At 46.1% G+C, this 20519-nt stretch overlaps 1 protein-coding gene across 1 annotated transcript in view; it reads left to right on the top strand.

Moving 5' to 3' along the window:
- LOC138756820 (uncharacterized) overlaps positions 1-20519 on the top strand; it is a 62095-nt gene that overhangs the window by 6326 nt on the left and 35250 nt on the right. The window contains exons 2-9 of the mRNA XM_069923210.1: positions 650-2123; positions 4890-5086; positions 7276-7447; positions 14102-14152; positions 15528-15638; positions 16506-16714; positions 18043-18097; positions 19055-19175. Coding sequence (XP_069779311.1) covers positions 1008-2123; positions 4890-5086; positions 7276-7447; positions 14102-14152; positions 15528-15638; positions 16506-16714; positions 18043-18097; positions 19055-19175 — 2032 coding nt within the window. The 5' untranslated portion in view covers positions 650-1007. The remainder of the gene's footprint in view (positions 1-649; positions 2124-4889; positions 5087-7275; positions 7448-14101; positions 14153-15527; positions 15639-16505; positions 16715-18042; positions 18098-19054; positions 19176-20519) is intronic.

The raw sequence follows: 20519 nt of genomic DNA, 5'->3' as shown, positions 1-20519 counted from the left end.
AAATTCATCACCCTCTGGAAAAAGCAATTCCTCTTTTCTGTCCCAAATCCACTCCCCTAAATCTTGAGGCTACATCCCCTAGTTCTTTTCTCCCTCACCAATGGAAACAACTTACTTACCTTAATCATATCTGTGCCTTATATAATTTTATATGTTTCTTTAAGATCTCCTCTCATCTTTCTAAATTCCAGCGAGCACAGTCCCAAATGACTAGGTCTGTCCTCATCGGCCAACCTCCTCATCTCTGGAATCAACCTAGTGAACCTCCTCTGGACCACCTCCAAAGCCAGTGCATCCTTCCTCAAGTAGGGAGACCAGAACTGCATGCAGCACTCCAGATGCAGCCTCACCAGTACCCTGTACAGTTGCAGCATTACCTCCCTGCTCTTAAATTCGTGTGTGTGTGTGTGTGTGTGTGTGTGTGTGTGTGTGTGTGTGTGTGTGTGTGTGTGTGTGTGTGTGTGTGTGTGTGTGTGTGTGTGTGTGTGTGTGTGTGTGTGTGTGTGTGTGTGTGTGTGTGTGTGTGTGTGTGTGTGTGTGTGTGTGTGTGTGTGTGTGTGTGTGTGTGTGTGTGTGTGTGTCGTGAGAACAGCAAGTGAGAGAAAGCTGTCCTCTGAGATTATTTAAATTTTACTTGTCTTCTGTTTAGCCTTGACTCTGCGCTTCCTACCCTGCCCCCAGGGAACTGAATTCATTGAGGGCACCATGACAATCCTTGGAATGTTAACTCTTCCCTCGTCTTTGAAGTAGGAAGGAACTGAAGTTGTTCACACATTTGTACAGGGAAGGAAGCTTCTTCTTTCCTGCAGCTCCTTTGAAGATTTATTCTAACCATCCTGCTTCTCTCCTGTAATATCTTTCACCACGTATTTACTCAACTACCTGCTGAAGCTGGTGAACTAGTTATTAAAGCTGTCAGCAACTTTGTTAAATGCACCTAAGTGTATTTGCACTGACTTCTCCTTTTCTCTTCACCATATTGGAGTGACAAGGTGGGTCGAGAGAGAATGTCATCAGACTGGAGGATGGGAACGAGTGATTATGACAGGAATGGGCTACCAGCCAATGGAGAACAGGCTGAGCGTCCTGGCCAACAGAGGCAGATGCTGCCCACACACTTGATGTCAAATTCAGTTGCCAGCAGCAGCGTGGAGGAAGACTCGTACAGCTCCATGGCAGAGCCACCACCACTGCCCCTGCTGCCACCAGTGGGCATGGTGGAAGAGACACTGCCCATGCCGGACATCAAACCGAAAAGAAAGTTCATCCCCGACTCTTGGAGAAACTTCTGGAGGGGCCGACGTGGGCGGGCCAAGTCTTTGCTCAATCTCAGTTCCTCGTGGGGAGTGGAGGAGTGCTCGCCGCCGGTGTCGCCTTTCCTAAACCGGCGCAGGGACTCTACGCCACAGGGCATGGCTGAGGGCAGGGACGATTGGAGCATCTCCAGAAGTGAAGCAGGACCCACACCACTGCTTTTGGGGCATCTCAAAGAGGAGGAGCCCGAGACGGCCGAGAGCTACGTGGAGAGGATGCATGTCTACCAGCTGAAGCATGCCTACATGAAGTCGTGGCCGGGACTGCTGAGGTTACTGGGTGTGATGGAGCTCCTGTTCGGAGCAATGGTCTTTGCTTGTATCTGTGCATACATACAGAAAGACAGCCAATGGTACAACTTTGTTGGTGGATCGTTCCCAGCCTATGGGCTTGGGAACAATTATTACTACACTGGACCCAAGACCACTTTTGTCCTGGTTATGGCTGGTCTAGCCTGGATTGTGACAGTCGGACTCCTGGTCCTGGGACTGTCTCTGTATTACAGAACAATCCTTCTTGACTCAGACTGGTGGCCACTGACGGAATTCACCATGAACACTTGCCTGTTCTTTTTGTACATGGCAGCTGGCATTGTCTATGTCAATGGATTCAACCTGGGAGGCTTGTGTTACACTATGATGGCCAACAGCCCCCTGTACTACCAGTTATGCCGGGTAGAGAGTGGACAGATTGCTGCTGCAGCCTTCCTGTTTGTCAACATGCTCCTGTATTTGGTCACCGCGGGCATTTGTCTCAAGGTGTGGCGCCACGAGCTAACCAGAAGGGAAAGGGAAGCTCTTGCAAGTCAGGTAGGTCCTGCTCCATTGGAGACCAAGACAAGTAATCACGCGGACACTTCCCTTCAAAATCTAGATATACTAGCTAGCAAAGGCGTCAATCGGACTTCAGCCGTCAATCGTCTCTTTACAATGGGCAAAAGATTTAAACAGCTGTGTTTTCAATGCAACACAATACAGTGTCACTGTAATTTATTGATCCACCTGTTCACTTTGACTCCATGATCTGAGTGCAGGTAGTCCTCAACTTACGACCGTGCCCTATTCTGACCGACCGATCGTATTCACTGTATACATTTTATCTTTCGTCAAATACAACATGGCGGCCACCAAGGCCAGCTCTCGCGACTGGTTGGCAACCCCTGCCATAGGCGCTAATTTCCATAAATAGGCACCTACTTTCACCCCAAAAGTGTAATTTTTATATTTACATATTTTTTCTTTATTTTTAAAAAATTTCTACAATTTTCTTTTATGGTCATATGTACGGATGGTCGGACATCGCATAGGTTGTAAGTCGGGGTCTGCCTGTATTGTGTTTTCTGTGGTGACTCTCACTGTTCCCACTCCCATTCCCTAAAATATTCCTCAAGGATCTCTCCTTCATTCCTCCTATGTCACATCACCGAAAACACAGCATCACTGTTCACATAATCCAGGGTCAGCGCCAGAACAAGTCTTACCGGGGAGGGGGACATTAGGGTATTCGCGGGATGGCACAATGTGATGCTTGAAATCTTGCTCAGTGGGTGCTGGCAGAAAGGGGGAACCTACCTTGTTAAATGTGGCGTCCCAGGATCTGTAGGCCACGCGAGGCCATATTTCTTCTCGCACGTATGTGCTAGGGCCGGCTGGCGCAAGGGCAATGGATTGGAGTGCCAGGGACCACTGGCATCACTTCCAATGGAGGAAGGGGAAGTGATGCCAGTGGCCCCAGGCTCTCCAATCCATTGCCCATGCGCCAGCCGGCACTAGCGCATATGCACAGGAAGAAATGTGGCCGTGCATAGCCTACGGACCCCGGGACACCACATTTTAATATGATTAGTGCCCCCTTTCTGCCCCTAGACCCCCAAATGGAGGACAAATTAACATTTAGTTTGAGGTAGCACCAGATGGAGGACAGATTACTCAAAACGGGTGTCAGGTCATCCTAGCATGGGTGGGGGGGGGGGGGGGGGAGTCACAGTACCTCGTTTGGGGAGGCAATGTCCACAAATGACCCCCTTGGCACGACACTGCTATAATCTGCTGATAATCCCCAGCTCTATCCCACTGCCTCTCCCCTGACACCTTCCCTCCCATTGTAGGTCACATTGACATTTCAGGTGAGAAGTTTCTTCCAACCAAGTCGATTCAGGCTGCAGACTTCTGTTCCCAGTACATACTGCAACCCCTTTTCACCGACTCCATCCTTCTCCCACAAACCACTGAGCTTTCAATACCATGCCAGCCTCCATCCTCAAAATGCGGTGGAGAAACGCAGCAGGTCATACAGCAAGGGTAAGACGCCCAAGACCATCAGGTACATCCCAAAAATATTCCTGTCCTCCATCACTGCTTTGATTCATTTTCACTAATTTCACTGCTGAAATTCTCGTCAGACTCCTGTCTTTCATCTTCCCTCAGCATAGGGTCGTGGGGAATCATGTCTGATCGTATCCAAATCCCAGTTGCTAACTACCCTGTGGTGTCTGACCCTGGTGGGTTTCTGCTTTTATTTTAAAGATCTCCTCCTTGCTCTCAAATCCCTTCATGGTGTCTTACCTTTGCTGCTTCATTTAGCCCCCCTCCTCTTATTGTACCAGAATATTGTACAAAAGGGGATGGGGGGGTGGGCATTCAGCTGCCTGAGCCCCAAGATCTGGAATTCCCTCACTGAGACTCGCCACGCCCCAAAGATGTTCCTAGAAGCCTCTTTAACTGAGCTTTCAGTCACATGTGTATTTGGATCAGTGTGTCAAGTGATCTTTAATAGTATTTCTGAAAAGTGCCTTGGGATACTTTCCAATGCATAAAAATTAATAGCAGGAGAGTCAGTCCCTCAGGCCCAATCAATAGAATCATAATAAAAATCAGACTGAAACTCCATTTTCCTGCCAGTTCCTCATAACTTTAGACTTCCCACAGATCAAATATCAGTCTGTCTCACTCTTGAATATATTCAGTGATTCAGCCTCCATTGCTGAACCTCCCTTGAGAGGAGAAATTCCTTTCCAATATCCATTTTAGATGGATACCTTTTCACTCTGAGATGGTCCATCTTAAGGTTTCCCTGAGGAAGAAGTCATCCTCCAGGCACCTTAAAGGTTTCAGTCGGATCACCTTTCAATTTTCCAAGCAGCAATGTGTTAGAGGCCTCGCTTGTTTCTCATAAGATTGACCTTTCAACCTTGAATCTTCCTATTGACCCACCTCCAATGCAAATGTGTCTCCTCTCCAGCCGACCAAAGCTGGCTGTCTCACCAGCACCATGTGTAGTTGTCCTCTTTTTAACCTCCATCCCCTTGTTCAATGAACCCTATTGCCTTCCTAACTACTCACTGGAGCTTTACGCTGACTTGTGCTACATGCAGGGCGTTGATGTGTTTTAGCTCTGTATAGGTTTCTAGCTGGCTCCTGATCATTGGGTGGTCCCTATGCAACAATCTGCTCGAGGTGGAATCCCCTGAGAACTGGTGGGTGGATTGGGGGGCTGCCTGTGACAGGAGCGGGGGCAGCGACCTACCTTCACATTTATGGGTTAGGTCTGAGTTCTCATTGCGTTTCCTCCTGCAGCGTGGAACAGCCACAGTGACCCCACAGAAGCGACGGTTCTCATTCAAGCGCATGTCGTCCCGGACAAACACGCCACGGGTTCCAGATGAAGAATGGACCAAAAACAATGCATCACAGCTCAATGGTCTAGACACCCTCAACAAGTCTATTCCATCTGGATTTATTCCCAAGCCCCTCATTGTTCCTGATTATGTAACGTAAGGAAAGAGTCTTGTTAGTAAATGCAAAGTGATTACTGATATATATAAAAAAAAAAATAGAATACTGGTCAAGGAGCATCAGTTGTGAGAGAAATAATGTATCAGGTTAACCTGTGGATGGCGTGGCTGGTGGAGCTCCTGCCACCCAGGCTCAGTCCTGTCCTCCCGTGCTACCTGCATGGACTCTTCTCTTTGTGCTCTGGCTTCCTCCCATATCCCAGAAAAGGTCGGTTAGTTGGCCAATGTAAATTGTCCCCAGTGTAGGAGGGTAATCGAATCTGGCTGGGATTGATGAAAATCTCCGGGGAATATGTTACAGAGAAAGTTAGTGGGGGAAAGGACTCAATAGGCTGAGTGGCCTTCTCCCTTTCTTGACAACGGTTTTTAAAGTTCAGTTTCGTGGTTACTTCTATGGATCAATTTGGAATATTTGACTGAAAGCACAGGAGGGATAAAAGAGGCCGTGAGATGCCCTAGGCAAATAGTATATAGGAAAAATTCCAAGGCATTTAATTCATGTATTAGAAACAAGAAGAAATGTTTAAAGTATGAGGATGCTTTAAAGCATAGTGGGGGAAATGAAGGGTTATGGGGAAAAAAGCAAGCAGGTAGAGCTGAGTCCATGGCCGGATGAACCATGATCTTATTGAATGGTGGAGCAGACTTGATGGGCGGGATGGCCAACTCCTGTTGCTATTTCTTATGTTCTTACATTGCCCTTTGGGAGGTCAACTGCAAGGGGGAAGTGGACCTTCCCCACATTAATGATGGCGGCACTGCTGTAACAGCCACGGAGAGGAGGGAGCGGATACATAGCACTCCCGTGGGGTCCAACCACCCAGTCTGACTGTCGTTGGCTCCATGCAGGCTTTCCACAGCCTGTTAATTGGGCTGACGGTGACTTTATTTGAAAATCCTGCGACCGTAGGCTGTTGGCGAGGAAACAGCGCAGGCTGCTGGCGACTGGGATTCATACCAGCTGCAGACTGCCGGAGACAGGTACGAGACTAGCTGAAGGGGTACCAGGTTTTGGAATCAGGATGCGAGAGGGTGCTGAAGGTTTCCTGATCGTGTCGAAGGCTCAGATCTGAAACTCGGGCTGCTGACGGTTTGGACTGAACTCTGTGTGGCTGCGGGAGCGCTGGAGGTGAATCCACGGACACTCAGTGACTCTGAGGGGATTCTCTTTTGCTTCTCTTTCTCTGACTGCAAGGGGTGCTTCAGGCAATTTCTGCCGATGGTGAATCTGTCTGCCTTACAGCAGATGAAAGCAAATTCCATGTCTTTATTACATGACAATAAAGGAACCTTGAACCTTACAGTAAGTGGCAGGACCCTAAGAGACATTGATATACCAAGGAATCTTAGGGTACAAGTCCATAGCTCCCTGAAAGTAGCAATACCAATAGGGTGGTAAAGAAGGCATAGGGCATACATGCCTTTGTGGGTTGGGGCACTGTCTAAAAGCCATGTTGCAACTGTATAAAAGTTTAGTTAGTCTCTATTTGAAGTGTTGTATATAGTTCTGGACGTTATATTACAGGAAGAGCGTGGAGCCTTCGAAGAGGGTGCAGATGATGTTCACGGGATGTTGACTGGATGGGGGAATGAAGGGGAGATGGGACAAACTTGAATTATTTTCTCTGGACAGTCAAAAGGGGTTGGTGATAGAAGTTTAAAATTTATGAGAGGCTTTAATGATAGGGTAGACAATCAGAGTCTTGTTTCCCAGGATGGAAACATCCTGTTTGAAAGTGCGAAGGGAGGGAAAGTTTAAAGAAGGGAAAGTTTACAAGGCAAATTTTTACACAGAGGGTGGGTGGAATGTGCTGTCAGGAGAGGTGGTGGAAGCAGGCATGAATAGTAATATTTAAGAAGCATTTAGACAGACAAAGGAGCAGGTGGGGAGTAGAAGGATACAGACCAGGTGCCAGTAGATGGGATTAGTTTAAAATGACACTGTGGACGATGCAGACGTTTTGGGCTGTGCTGTTCTATGCTTGATATTCCATTATGTTAAAAATGAGGTATACATGCAAGTTGTGTTGATGTGACTCCTATCACTTCTAACTGGTTAATGCATGTAACTAAATTACCACATCTATGAAAAGTCAGAGAGATTTTGCAGTTAATATTTGTCCAGTTATTAATGACAACCCTTTGCAAACCCTCCTTTGTTCTCACAGAAAATACCCGAAGATTGAAAGTGTAGAGGAGAGAGAGCGCTACAAGGGAGTATTCAATGACCAATATGCTGAATATAGGGAGCTACACACTGCGATCCACGCAGCCAACAGGAAGTTTGTGGAGCTGAAGACTCTGATCGAGAAACTGCCCCACTACACAGAGACTTCCGAGGTCAGTGGAAATTGGGCCCAGAATGCTGTCTGTGGGACAGGACTAACAGCCCTCCAGGTTTGCCCTAGTTTCTGGAAATTAAAGGTTAACCTTTGAGGTGCTGCAGTGAGCAAAGACCCACCAAACACAGAGAACTGATGCAGTAATAGACCTGCTCCATCACTGAATGTGATCCTAACAGATCATCCATTTCAGTACAGGTGCTCCTCAACTTAAAATGGGGTTACATTCCGGCAAACCCATCGTAAGTTGAAAAAAATCATAAGTCGTAAAAGAATACTGCACCTACCATTTCTTATAAATCAATTTTGAATATTCCACATTGGTTAAAAACATTAATGTACACAGCTGAAGCACACTGGGCATGAAGAATATTTGAAGCATTGAACTAAAATTAATTGCTGGATGGTGGCATACCGCATCTCGCAAGCGCGGGACAGATCAGAATTTGAAATTTAAAGTTATGGATTTGAACCATCGTAACTTTGGACCATTGTTGGTAGGGGAGCACCTGGTACTCGTTTTACAACTTCTCCCGATAGCGATGGTATTCTTAGGCAGGAATCGTAGTCAATTTGGAAACAGGAAGTATTAATATGATGAAAACAAGAAAGTTTGCTGATGTCCACCTACGTCCCCTTGTCTGTTAGCCTGTGCCTCTCCCCTGCCACTTCTTCCCTCCTCTCCTCTTCTCCTTTTCATTCATCCACCTGCCTGCTTTTTGCTCATACCATGATGAAAGGCTCAGGCCCAATATGTTTTGTTACCCTTTGCTTTCTATAGATGCTGCATGGCCTGCTGAGTTTTTATTGCACAGTATTAATGTGATCAGTTCCTCTAGTTTTAAAGATGTTGGCTGAGAGATTAAGTCAAGTTTATTGTCAACTGATTGCATAAGTCTTTTTTTTTCTTTGGCTTGGCTTCGCGGACGAAGATTTATGGAGGGGGTAAAAAAGTCCACGTCAGCTGCAGGCTCGTTTGTGGCTGACCAGTCCGATGCGGGACAGGCAGACACGATTGCAGCGGTTGCAAGGGAAAATTGGTGGGTTGGGGTTGGGTGTTGGGTTTTTCCTCCTTTGCCTTTTGTCAGTGAGGTGGGCTCTGCGGTCTTCTTCAAAGGAGGCTGCTGCCCGCCAAACTGTGAGGCGCCAAGATGCACGGTTTGAGGCGTTATCAGCCCACTGGCGGTGGTCAATGTGGCAGGCACCAAGAGATTTCTTTAGGCAGTCCTTGTACCTTTTCTTTGGTGCACCTCTGTCACGGTGGCCAGTGGAGAGCTCGCCATATAATACGATCTTGGGAAGGCGATGGTCCTCCATTCTGGAGACGTGACCCATCCAGCGCAGCTGGATCTTCAGCAGCGTGGACTCGATGCTGTCGACCTCTGCCATCTCGAGTACCTCGACGTTAGGGGTGTGAGCGCTCCAATGGATGTTGAGGATGGAGCGGAGACAACGCTGGTGGAAGCGTTCTAGGAGCCGTAGGTGGTGCCGGTAGAGGACCCATGATTCGGAGCCGAACAGGAGTGTGGGTATGACAACGGCTCTGTATACGCTTATCTTTGTGAGGTATTTCAGTTGGTTGTTTTTCCAGACTCTTTTGTGTAGTCTTCCAAAGGCGCTATTTGCCTTGGCGAGTGTTGTCTATCTCATTGTCGATCCTTGCATCTGATGAAATGGTGCAGCCGAGATAGGTAAACTGGTTGACCGTTTTGAGTTTTGTGTGCCCGATGGAGATGTGGGGGGGCTGGTAGTCATGGTGGGGAGCTGGCTGATGGAGGACCTCAGTTTTCTTCAGGCTGACTTCCAGGCCAAACATTTTGGCAGTTTCCGCAAAGCAGCATGTCAAGCGCTGAAGAGCTGGCTCTGAATGGGCAACTAAAGCGGCATCGTCTGCAAAGAGTAGTTCACGGACAAGTTTCTCTTGTGTCTTGGTGTGAGCTTGCAGGCGCCTCAGATTGAAGAGACTGCCATCCGTGCGGTACCGGATGTAAACAGCGTCTTCATTGTTGGGGTCTTTCATGGCTTGGTTCAGCATCATGCTGAAGAAGATTGAAAAGAGGGTTGGTGCGAGAACACAGCCTTGCTTCACGCCATTGTTAATGGAGAAGGGTTCAGAGAGCTCATTGCTGTATCTGACCCGACCTTGTTGGTTTTCGTGCAGTTGGATAATCATGTTGAGGAACTTTGGGGGACATCCTATGCGCTCTAGTATTTGCCAAAGCCCTTTCCTGCTCACGGTGTCGAAGGCTTTGGTGAGGTCAACAAAGGTGATGTAGAGTCCTTTGTTTTGTTCTCTGCACTTTTCTTGGAGCTGTCTGAGGGCAAAGACCATGTCAGTGGTTCCTCTGTTTGCGCGAAAGCCGCACTGTGATTCTGGGAGAATATTCTCGGCGACACTAGGTATTATTCTGTTTAGTAGAATCCTAGCGAAGATTTTGCCTGCAATGGAGAGCAACGTGATTCCCCTGTAGTTTGAGCAGTCTGATTTCTCGCCTTTGTTTTTGTACAGGGTGATGATGGTGGCATCACGAAGATCCTGAGGCAGTTTACCTTGGTCCCAACAAAGCTTGAAAAACTCATGCAGTTTGGCATGCAGAGTTTTGCCGCCGGCCTTCCAGACTTCTGGGGGGATTCCATCCATACCTGCTGCTTTGCCATTTTTCAGTTGTCCTGGGCAAGCATGGCGTCGGCAAGTGCAACGACAATGGGCGCCTCCTGTTGGAGCTCTGCGCAGAACAGCGGCTTGTCATTACAAACACCCTTTTTCAGCAGAGGGACAGCCTTAAGACCACCTGGATGCATCCCCGATCCAAACACTGGCACCTCCTGGACTACATCCTGGTGCGAGAAAGTGACAAACAAGATGTGCTCCACACCAGGGTCATGCCTAGCGCGGAATGCCACACTGACCACCGGCTGGTTCGCTGCAAGCTCAACCTTCACTTCAAGCCAAAGCCCAGGAACAATAAAGCCCCCAGAAAGAGGTTCAATGTTGGAAAACTGCAGTCAGACGAAGCGAGAGGAAACTTCCAGGCAAACCTCAAAGCAAAGCTCGACGTTGCAACCCGCCTCACGGACCCGTCCCCTGAAACCCTCTGGGATCAGTTGAAGACTACCATACTGCAATCCACTGAAGAGGTACTGGGCTTCTCCTCCAGGAAAAACAAGGACTGGTTTGACGAAAACAGCCAGGAAATCCAGGAGCTGCTGGCAAAGAAGCGAGCTGCCCACCAGGCTCACCTTACAAAGCCATCCTGTCCAGAGAAAAAACAAGCCTTCCGTCGCGCATGCAGCCATCTTCAGCGCAAACTCCGGGAGATCCAAAATGAGTGGTGGACTAGCCTCGCCAAACGAACACAGCTCAGCGCGGACATTGGCGACTTCAGGGGTTTCTACGAGGCTCTAAAGGCTGTGTACGGCCCCTCACCCCAAGTCCAAAGCCCGCTGCGCAGCTCAGATGGCAAAGTCCTCCTCAGCGACAAGATCTCCATCCTCAACCGATGGTCAGAACACTTCCAATCTCTTTTCAGTACCAACCGCTCAGTCCAAGATTCCGCCCTGCTCCAGCTCCCTCAACAGCCCCTAAGGCTAGAGCTGGATGAGGTTCCCACCCTGGATTGCATAAGTACAACCCAATGAAACACCGTTCTCCGGTCCTTGGTGTAAAACATGCATTCACACAACCAGTCACAACACACGCACAGACAAATAAGACAAGTGTTCATACATACAAATAAATAAATATTATTTCATGAATATGAGAGTCTCAGGTGGTCAGTGTGAGCTGTTCCTTTGATCGTTCACCATTCTCACTACATGTGAGAAGAAGCTGTTCCTTAACCTGGAGGTGCTGGCTCTGATCCTCCTGTATCTCTTCCCCATTAGAGTGGCTGAAAGATTCTGTGCAAGGGGTCCCGAATGATTTTACACGCCCTCTTCAGACAATGATCCCTGTAGATCACGTTGATGGTAGGGGCAGGAGGGAGACTCCATAATCCTCCGCCACTCTTGTGGTTCTGTAGATTGATCTCCAATTTATTTCTCTGATAAATATTGGTCTTAGATTAATGGGGGATCTCCTCTGCTTGGGAACCTTCTGTGCCCTATCTAGAATAGAACACCAGTGTCAATATTAAGGGAGTTGCTGCACTTTGAGAAGTGCCAATGCCCTCTACCCTTCCAGAAGAACATACATCACACATCAGACCTAATGACCTGGTCTTCATTGTCTGCAAGGCGTTGCCAATGTTATTTGTAGCTGCAAAATAATGTTAATCTGACTTTACTCACAACCAGCATAAGGTGTGAGTCAGAACCTAGTGTACGTACTTTAAGGAGTGCTGTAATAGAATTGAGGTTATGTTACAGGACTAGCATTAATGTTGTATTTGTCTAGGGATGTGGTTCAAATTTCATCACTGCAACCAAGGATCTAAATTCAAGGAATCATTATTTCTTAATCAGGAAATATGAAATGAGTCTCCAAACCACTGGATTGTGTTTAAAAATCAATAAATGGATGGATGGATGGATGGGTAAATAGATAAATAAATAATTTTTGTAAAACAGAAATTACTTGGTTCTCAAATGGAGCCATCCATGCTCATTCTGGTCCATATGTGACCCCCCACCCCCAGTATTCTTGAATGCCTCCTCAGTTTAGAAACCGAGAATGTAATAAGTAATCATTCTTCTGCACAAACTGTTGGCAACAGATATCTAATAACTCTCAGTGTTTTGTTTTCTGGAAGCAGATAAGGAACTGATAATCTGAGGAATGTTCCACTCATTTCAAGCCCAGAGTTAGTGCAGGCAGAAGCCCATCTACATCAGAATTGGAGGCATGCACTAACCTGAGATAGAGATGGCATTGAGCCAGTAAGACTTTGGCACCTTTGCCTAATAGCCTTGGAGGCATCACCATCCAACCCCATTTCTGTTCAACCTTCAATATAATACAGTAAAACCCCTGGTATCCGGCACTTACGGAGATTGTAGTTGCCGGATAAGTGTATTTTCTGATTCCTTGAGACTTACTCTTACAATGTCTAGTACACCTGCACTAAGAATAAACAGTTTGAAAGGCAAAAGACAAAAAATACTATACTGTACTTACGCTAAACAAACTTCACTTGCATGAATATATAAACCTTAAAGCATTTTACTTTATTTTCAGTCACAATCTTTGAAAACATTTAACTGCATCTGCAGGTTCCTCCCCCTCCATGGAGCCGCCCGAAAGACAAACAATAAACATTATAGATAATTAACCCACCCCCCCCACCTCCAGGTTTACAGATAAAGCAGGGAGAAAGAGACACTTTAAGAGAATCACCCAGCTCTTCACCCTGGGTGACACCATTTTATTCGAACACAACTTTATTCAAACTTTATTCAGCCAGAAACTATGATCAAACTCTGACCAATGTACACCGTTGGCTGATTATTTGCTCCCAGTTTCACCAAAGGTTTAGATGTTAAATGTTCAGAGAACATTTGCAATTTTAGACTCGGCAGTTTTTTTTTAGCCTAATATTTTATTCTTATTTATTTTAATTTTTCCTCTTTTTTTTGTTGGTTGCTTGAGGTGCCAGTTGCTTGAATTCCAGATGCCAGGGGTTTTACTGTATCCACATTTTTCCCAGAAAGATTACCTGAGTTCAGTCAGAGAATTAAAGAACTCGGCAGGAAACTATTTAATCCATGCTGTCTAAATGCCACTTCTCAGCTCCATGCCATCAAGGACTCATCTAATTAGATCCAAATATGCTGGGAATTCTGCTTTTCCTTCCCCCGACCAGACTTCCCACCATCTCTGGGCTCTGAGTGAAGCATTTCTCTTGATCTCCCCTCTAATACTTCTCCCCTGCTGAATATTAACCTTTCCATTAAAGTAAGTTGTTTCTGATCTCTCTGTTCAACTCTTTCATAACTGATTTTAATTTGGCCAAAGTTTCCTCCCAGCCTATCCAATGCTCCCACGTAACTAAACTTCTCTGTCCCCACAGCACTTGCCAAGCCCGTGACCTGCACTACACTGAAGGAAAAGAACACAGGCTGCCTTGGAATGCCAAAGCCAAAACACCATCCTTGCCGTGTCATTCCTTTGCTGTTCCTGGGACAGAGCTCCAGAATTCACTGTCTAAAACATTCTGGCAGCATCTTACCATGGACTGTGGCAATTCAGGAAGATGGCACACCATTACTTCCTCCTCGAGAACAATGTGGGAGGGAAATCAAACCTCAGCCTTGATACTAATGTCTATATTTTGGGTTTTTTTAAAAATCTGGAATATTTCTCATTGTATTCTCGCATCTCAATGTACGAACCCTGACTGAGTTCCCATTCAACAATCAAATAACCCACTGTAGCCACCCCAGTAATGCCCTAGCATAGATCAGCTGGTTCACCACAAGCAAAGTCTGGACATTCTGTACCCACTGTGCCTTTGTGGGAATAAAGCCCCAATGCCTAGGATTCCTGCCTTGGACCATGAAGAGATGTCATTAAGACCTCCAAGACTACATGATCAGGCACATGTAACTGGAAATTTCACATTGTGAATGCGGGAAGTTTGCTGAATTCTTCTCTCTTGCTGACCCTGGCATGTACTGCACTCATTTCACTCTGATCTACTGTTCTTCTTTCCAGGAACACAGACGGATCATGAAGATCCTTGAAGATTATAAAGAGAAAAAGAATGTGAGTATCCCTCATGATAACAGGAGCATTGAATGTTTGGGAAGGGAAACTAAACTGGAACTGGAGGAGCTCTCCTATTCAATTCAATTATATCACCGAACAAGAACACTTGTACTGATGTCAGGAAATTTAGAGTTTTCAAAAAATTAAGCAAAGAGGTTAAAAGAAAAGATAGAGTGCACGGTTGTAATTGTCTGCAATGATGGAAAATGTTGATGATAAATTACACTTTCCACTGGTACAAAGGCATGAAAGTTTAAAACATTCCTGAAGCGTTTTTATATTAGTTGAGCTGTTCACAAGATTCAAGATTTCTTTATCGTCATGTAATAGAGACAGTGCAATATTACAGAACCTGCTATCGCCTGCTGCAAGGTGGACAGATTCGCCATCGGCAGAAATTGCCCGAAGCGGCTCTTGCAGTCAGAGAACGAGAAGCAAAAGGTAGACCCCCCCCCCCACAGAGTCACCGAGTATCTGTCGATTTGCTTCCAGCGCTGCCGAGGCCACACAGAGTCCAGTCCGAACCATCAGCAGCTCCAGATCCGAACCTTTGACACGATCAGCACCCTTGGCACCCTCTCGCATCCTGGTTCCAATACCTGGTATCCTTCAGCCAGTCTCCGGCAGTCCGCCGTCTGGTTTGAATCCTTTGACCACAGCCACCTGCAGCCTCAAGTTCCTCGCCTCAAGTCGCCAACAGCCCACAACCTCCCCAAGTTCCTCACCTTGAGTCACCAAGGGCCTGTGTGTTGCTCAGTATATGCACCTCATATCAACTCTCTTACACATCCAGAAGATTTTCATTAACCCAGATGGGAATCTCGGAGACCTCCACTGCTCTTCTTTGAAGCAATGCCCAGAGGCATTTCAAGTCCAGCAAAGAAGCAGTATTTCTCTGGAGAGGTAACACCTCCAACTGTGCAGCACAACTCAGCACTGCACTGCGAGTGGTAGCCTGAGATTATTTCACTTAGTGCTTCCTAGACTATGAGGATTGCTGACAAAGTAATTGTTTATTGTCCAGCCCCCGGTTGGCTTGAGATCACGAGTCACCCTCTTAAATAGTTGCAGTCCATGTGATGCTTTTCCATAGCGGTTTATTCCAATTGAATAGCCCAGGTTAGTGGGTCAGCAAACACATGCAGGATAGATGGAGTAAGACTTGTGGATTTAAACTTGCAAACTCCTGATTCAGAAGTGACAGAGTACCACCCCCTCCTGACTCCCTTTGCTGCAACAGACCTGAGGGTGCTACAGGGCCCGTCGAAAAGAGGGACCACCCAAATCCAATCCATTTCAGTTCTTGCACCAGTACTTCCATTCTAAGGAACAATTGCCCCATCTTCTAATTGCAGTTCTTTTAATTTAACAGGACCCAACATTTGTGGAGAAGAAGCAACGGTGCACCTACCTGAAGAACAAGCTCTCATATGTCAAACAACGAATTAAAGAGTATGATCGAGAATGCGACTCTTCTGGGAGATACTGAAAGACTGTCACTTAATATTTTATATTACTATTTTAATATAGAAATCATTTGGGCTATCAACTGAGTAACATGGCTCAATATCATCCCATCAACCTCATTTCCCAGTAACTGATTCTTCTTCACATGCCCATCAACACTACACTGTTTCTCCTACTACTGCCTACACCCCAGTAGCCACTTAACCTACTAACGAGCAGATTGTTGGGAAGAGGTAGGTAATTGGAGCACCTGGAGGAAGTTCACGCACTTACAAGGAGAACGTAGACATTAAACTGAGGCTCTTCCTCTCACTGGTAGACACTGAGGATTCCAGAAAAGAATGGGATCACTCCAGTGTCCCATACCGTTATTTAATTCTCAGTCAACCTCATTAAATACAAATTTCCCAGTTATTATGCCATTTCTGTCTGTGGGTGTGCCCTATTCATGGTTGTGTTTCCCACATTTCCACAATTCTTTATTTGATGTGAAGTATTGGAATGTCATTAGTTTGTGAAAGGTGCTATAGAAATGTCAGTTTCATTGGTGTTATTTGTTTTATAATACAAATCTGTAAAATAAAGTTACATTTGCAATCAAACACTATTGAGAGAGCTATAGTGGTAGTCCTTCGATTTGAAGAAGACATTCATCTTCCAGTGGTCATCTCCACTTGTTGCTTCGCCACTCTCCCATCGCTGCAGGACTTGTCGAGTTGGGTTTGGACTGAGATGAATCGGCCAACAGATACCTGTGTGTGAACAGGTAGAACAGTTGTTGCACAGGGGCGATCCCACTCTCTCGGCTGAAGAGACCTTAATCCACTGCACGGACCACTATTATGGTTGGAGACCTCCTAGAAGTGTCTTGTCATGCTCTTAGTGCTCCACAGCCTTCTTGACCATTGAACCATTAATCGGTCTCTTCTGCTCAATCCGCCAGGATCAGACTTCACACTCTGGGATAGACAGATCCCCTACCTCGCCGAGGGTCGAAGACCCGTCGGCTACCCTCACCTGGTTTAGCCCGTCTGCCGAGATGGTATACCAGGTCATGGCTGCTGCAAATGCTACAGCTACTTGGAGCCACAGGTGAGAGCTGAATGCCAGGTGGGGACCAAAGGTGGATGAGGCCCATTCTTTCCCCCCCCCCCCACCATCAGTGATGCTACCCCTCCCTAGACACCCCATACACCCAAAAGCTATCTAAACTGAGCATTGATTTGGGGCCTGGGGTGAAACACAAAATTCTGCAGCCACTGTGATTGTAGTATAAAGAATCTCAGGGACATATGTGATGTCATGTGGGTACTCCAACATAAATTTGAACTTTGAAAAACACAAAAATGCTGGAGGAACTCAGCAGGTCTCACAGCGGACATAGGAAGCAAAGATATGTCACGTTTCAGACCTGAGCCCTTCTTCAAGGTACCTCCACATATTTAGTCTTGGAATACGTTTTATGTCCCAGGTCTAAATTGTGTATGATTCCAGAGAATGTCTTGTCAAAGTGAACGATCGTTGCTTTGGAAGACCTGGACAATCAGGGATATCCAAATCTGTCGCTCTCTGTAGAACAACTCCTGTGCCTTCTTCAGTGAAGTTTGGCTGCACTTGAGCCAGACAGGAGGCCGACCTCGTAGCTTTCCCTGATAATGTGATCTTCACAGTCAGCAATTCAATCGACCAACAGAAAATATGCAAGATGCAGTAAACTTTTTGACTGCATCCTCCACATGGATCAATTGGGAAAAATGCTGCATTCTTCTGGCAGGTTAGTGACGGGCAGGCTTTCTGGGTGAAGGAGATGTAACTATTTGCCTATAGCACTATGGACCTCCTCTATTGGGAAACACTCCGAGCCTTTCTGAGGAAGCTTGGTTGATAAACTGTCTGGACCTGGAGGCAAAAGTCACAGCTCTGTTAAGGCACTGGCCAGGATACCTCTGAGAGCTTTCTTATAGGGACCAAGCACTGGTCATAAATCAGCTGGTGGCCTTGATGTTGTGGTTCTAGTTGGTCATTTTGGTCCCTTCCTGTGCTCTTGCTGAGAAGATCCAGGGAGGCCTGGGGATTTCTTCTTGGGGAGAGTAAACTCTGCTGGTTCTGAGTCCCTCAATTGGGGAAGATTTAAATTTAGACCTTTCTGGCCCACGAACCTGTGCAGCCCAATTAACCTACAACCCCTGTACATTTTGAAGGCTGGGAGGAAACAGGAGCATCCAGAGAAAACCCCCCGTAGACATAGAGAGAACTGACAAACTCATTACAGATTACGCCAGATTCGAACCCCAGTTGCTGGCTCTGTAACAGCACCGTGCTAACTGCTACACTAACTGTTGGTCAAATGAATTCACATCCGGACCATTAGTTGACCCTCAGAATTACTATACCCCAAAATCCGTCACCCCTCTTTGTAGAGTCACAATCTGGAATCCATCTCTCAAGAGGAACAATGGCATGATCTCCCCTCAGGTAACCAACCAAAAATGTCAGAAGCAGTATTAATATCACCTTTTATTGGTTCAAATGCACCATCTAGAGATGGGTTTGTGGAAGATCCTTCTCAAATTTGGCTGTCCTTTTGAAATTTATCACCGTCCTCTGCCCTCTGGAGCTTCACAATGTCATGCAAGACAGGATCCTCTTCAAGGCACCCATTATTGATCCATTCCCAGTGTAGAATGGGAATCAAGCAAAGTTCTGACATTACTCCCATCTTCTTCCTGACATGGAACAAACAGTGATGGAGGTTTTCAATAAGTCAAGCAGCATCTATGGGTGGATGCATTGAAATAGTCAGTCAACGTTTCAGGTCAGGAGTCTTTATTGAGACCAAAGTAAAGCAGTAATGATATTATGTATATGAAGGGTTTTGTGTTTCTTCTTAATCTTCCTTATTCTGATGCTACTCCTTTCATCCAACAATATTCCCACAGGAGTGGAAGCGAAACCACAGCATTGACAGAAAATTATTCATTGCCTCCAAGCTCACATCAACTTCAGTCATTATTCTACAGCACCAGATGGCAATTACATGCATGCACGGCTTGGAGACTGACCTCCACTGAAATGGATAATAAGATGAAAGTTAAATTAAAAAGGTGGCAGACAAAGGTCCTTTAACAACCCTTCCCTGACAATCAAGATCTATGACAGAACCCTACTCAATGTGGATCACTTCCTATTTCTTCAGAGCCTCCTCTCAGTGAGAGTAGACTTTGTTTTGAAGAAAAGTGCAAATCCGACACCATGCTTATTGGGCATCATCAATGATTCTCACCCTCCTGGACAATCTACTGTAGGCACCTTGTAGAAATACAAAATTACCACCAATGCGACTCAGAAAATGGATCATTGTCAGTATCCTCTCCCACGACAACATCTCCAGCTCTGAGGCTGTGATTAATGTGGGTGTGTAACTGACAACAGACTCCCGATCAGTTCGAGAGATTTCCAGAAGGACAGAAAAAGCTCTTCTCCTTGGGGAAAAAAAATTATGATTTTCTCATTGCTTCAGGGACATCCTTGGCCTGGACAAAGGAGCAGCCAGGTAGGAGCTACAATCTGAATCATCTGCCCATCAGACCTGTCCAGTTCCACCTGCCCTTCCACCTCACCAACACTGTATCCCATGAACCCCCTTAATCACCAATTGTCAGAGCTCATTATAGAGTTACAGTTGATTCCTACTAAGACTTTTTTAGCAAAACAGAACACCCAAGGGTGGAAATAAGTCTCTCTCAATGCTGAGTAACTGGCTAAGAAGAAGAAAAAATATTTAAAAACGGAAAGCATTGGAAATCACCATGGGTTAGGCAACATTTTATTTAGAGAGGAACAGGATCAATGGCCTTCTGGGAAAAGTCTGGCCTGGAACATTGATTCCGTTTGACTCTCCACAGGTACTACTTGACCTCACAAGATGTAGGAGCAGAAGTAAGCCAATAGGCCCATCGAATCTGCTCATGAGCTGATCCATCCTCACACAGCCCCACTCCCTGGCTTTTTCCGTCACCCTTGATGCCCTGACTAATCAAATAACTGTCAATCTATGGCTTAAATACACCCACTGATCTCACTTCCACAGCTGCCTGTTGCAACAAGTTCCATCGACTCACCACCTTCTCGCTAAAGAAATGTCTCCATCTCTGTTTTAAATTGATGCCCTTTAATCCTGAAGTTCTGCCCTCTTGCTCCAGACTCCCCTACCATGGGAAACAATCTTGCCACATCTACTCTGCCCAGGCCTTTCAGCTTTTGAAAGGCCTCTATGAGGTGTCCCCCTCCTCCTCATCCTTCTGTTCTTCTCCAACAAGAATAGTCCAAGATCCAACAAACATTCCTCATATACTAACTTTTTCATTCTTGGTATCATTCTAGTGGAACCCTCTCCACTGCCAGCACATCTTCTCTCAAATAAAGCACTCCAAACTGTACGCAGTACTCCAATTGAGTGCCCTATAGACCAGAGGTTCTCAGCCTTTTTCTGTCCACTCACATCCCATTTTAAGTAATCCTAGGCCATTGGTGCTCTGTGATGAGCAAGGGATTGCTTAAGGTGGGATGTGAGTGGGAAGGGAAGGTTGAGAACCACTGCTCCCGACCCAATTGTTACTGAAATATTTTCCTTGAGAAAAATTGTCATTGGCCATTTCCTTTGGAGTTCTGAAACCGTGCACATAACGAGTCAATGAGGGACAATTAAAACAGTGGTTTTCAAACTTTTTCTTTCCATCCATATCGCACCTTAAGCAATCGCTGACTCATCACAGAGCACTGATGGCATAGGGAATTCTTAAAGTGGGATGCCAGTGGAAAGAAAAAGGTCGAGAACCCCTACCTCCACATGACATACCAATTGAGTATTTCCAGCATTCCCTTATCAAAATTGCTG

The sequence above is a fragment of the Narcine bancroftii genome, chromosome 3, assembly GCF_036971445.1.
Source record: "Narcine bancroftii isolate sNarBan1 chromosome 3, sNarBan1.hap1, whole genome shotgun sequence".
Classification (NCBI taxonomy): Eukaryota; Metazoa; Chordata; class Chondrichthyes; order Torpediniformes; family Narcinidae; genus Narcine; species Narcine bancroftii.
The sequence above is the reverse complement of the archived record's forward strand: the minus strand, read 5'-3'. Positions and strand labels throughout refer to the sequence as shown.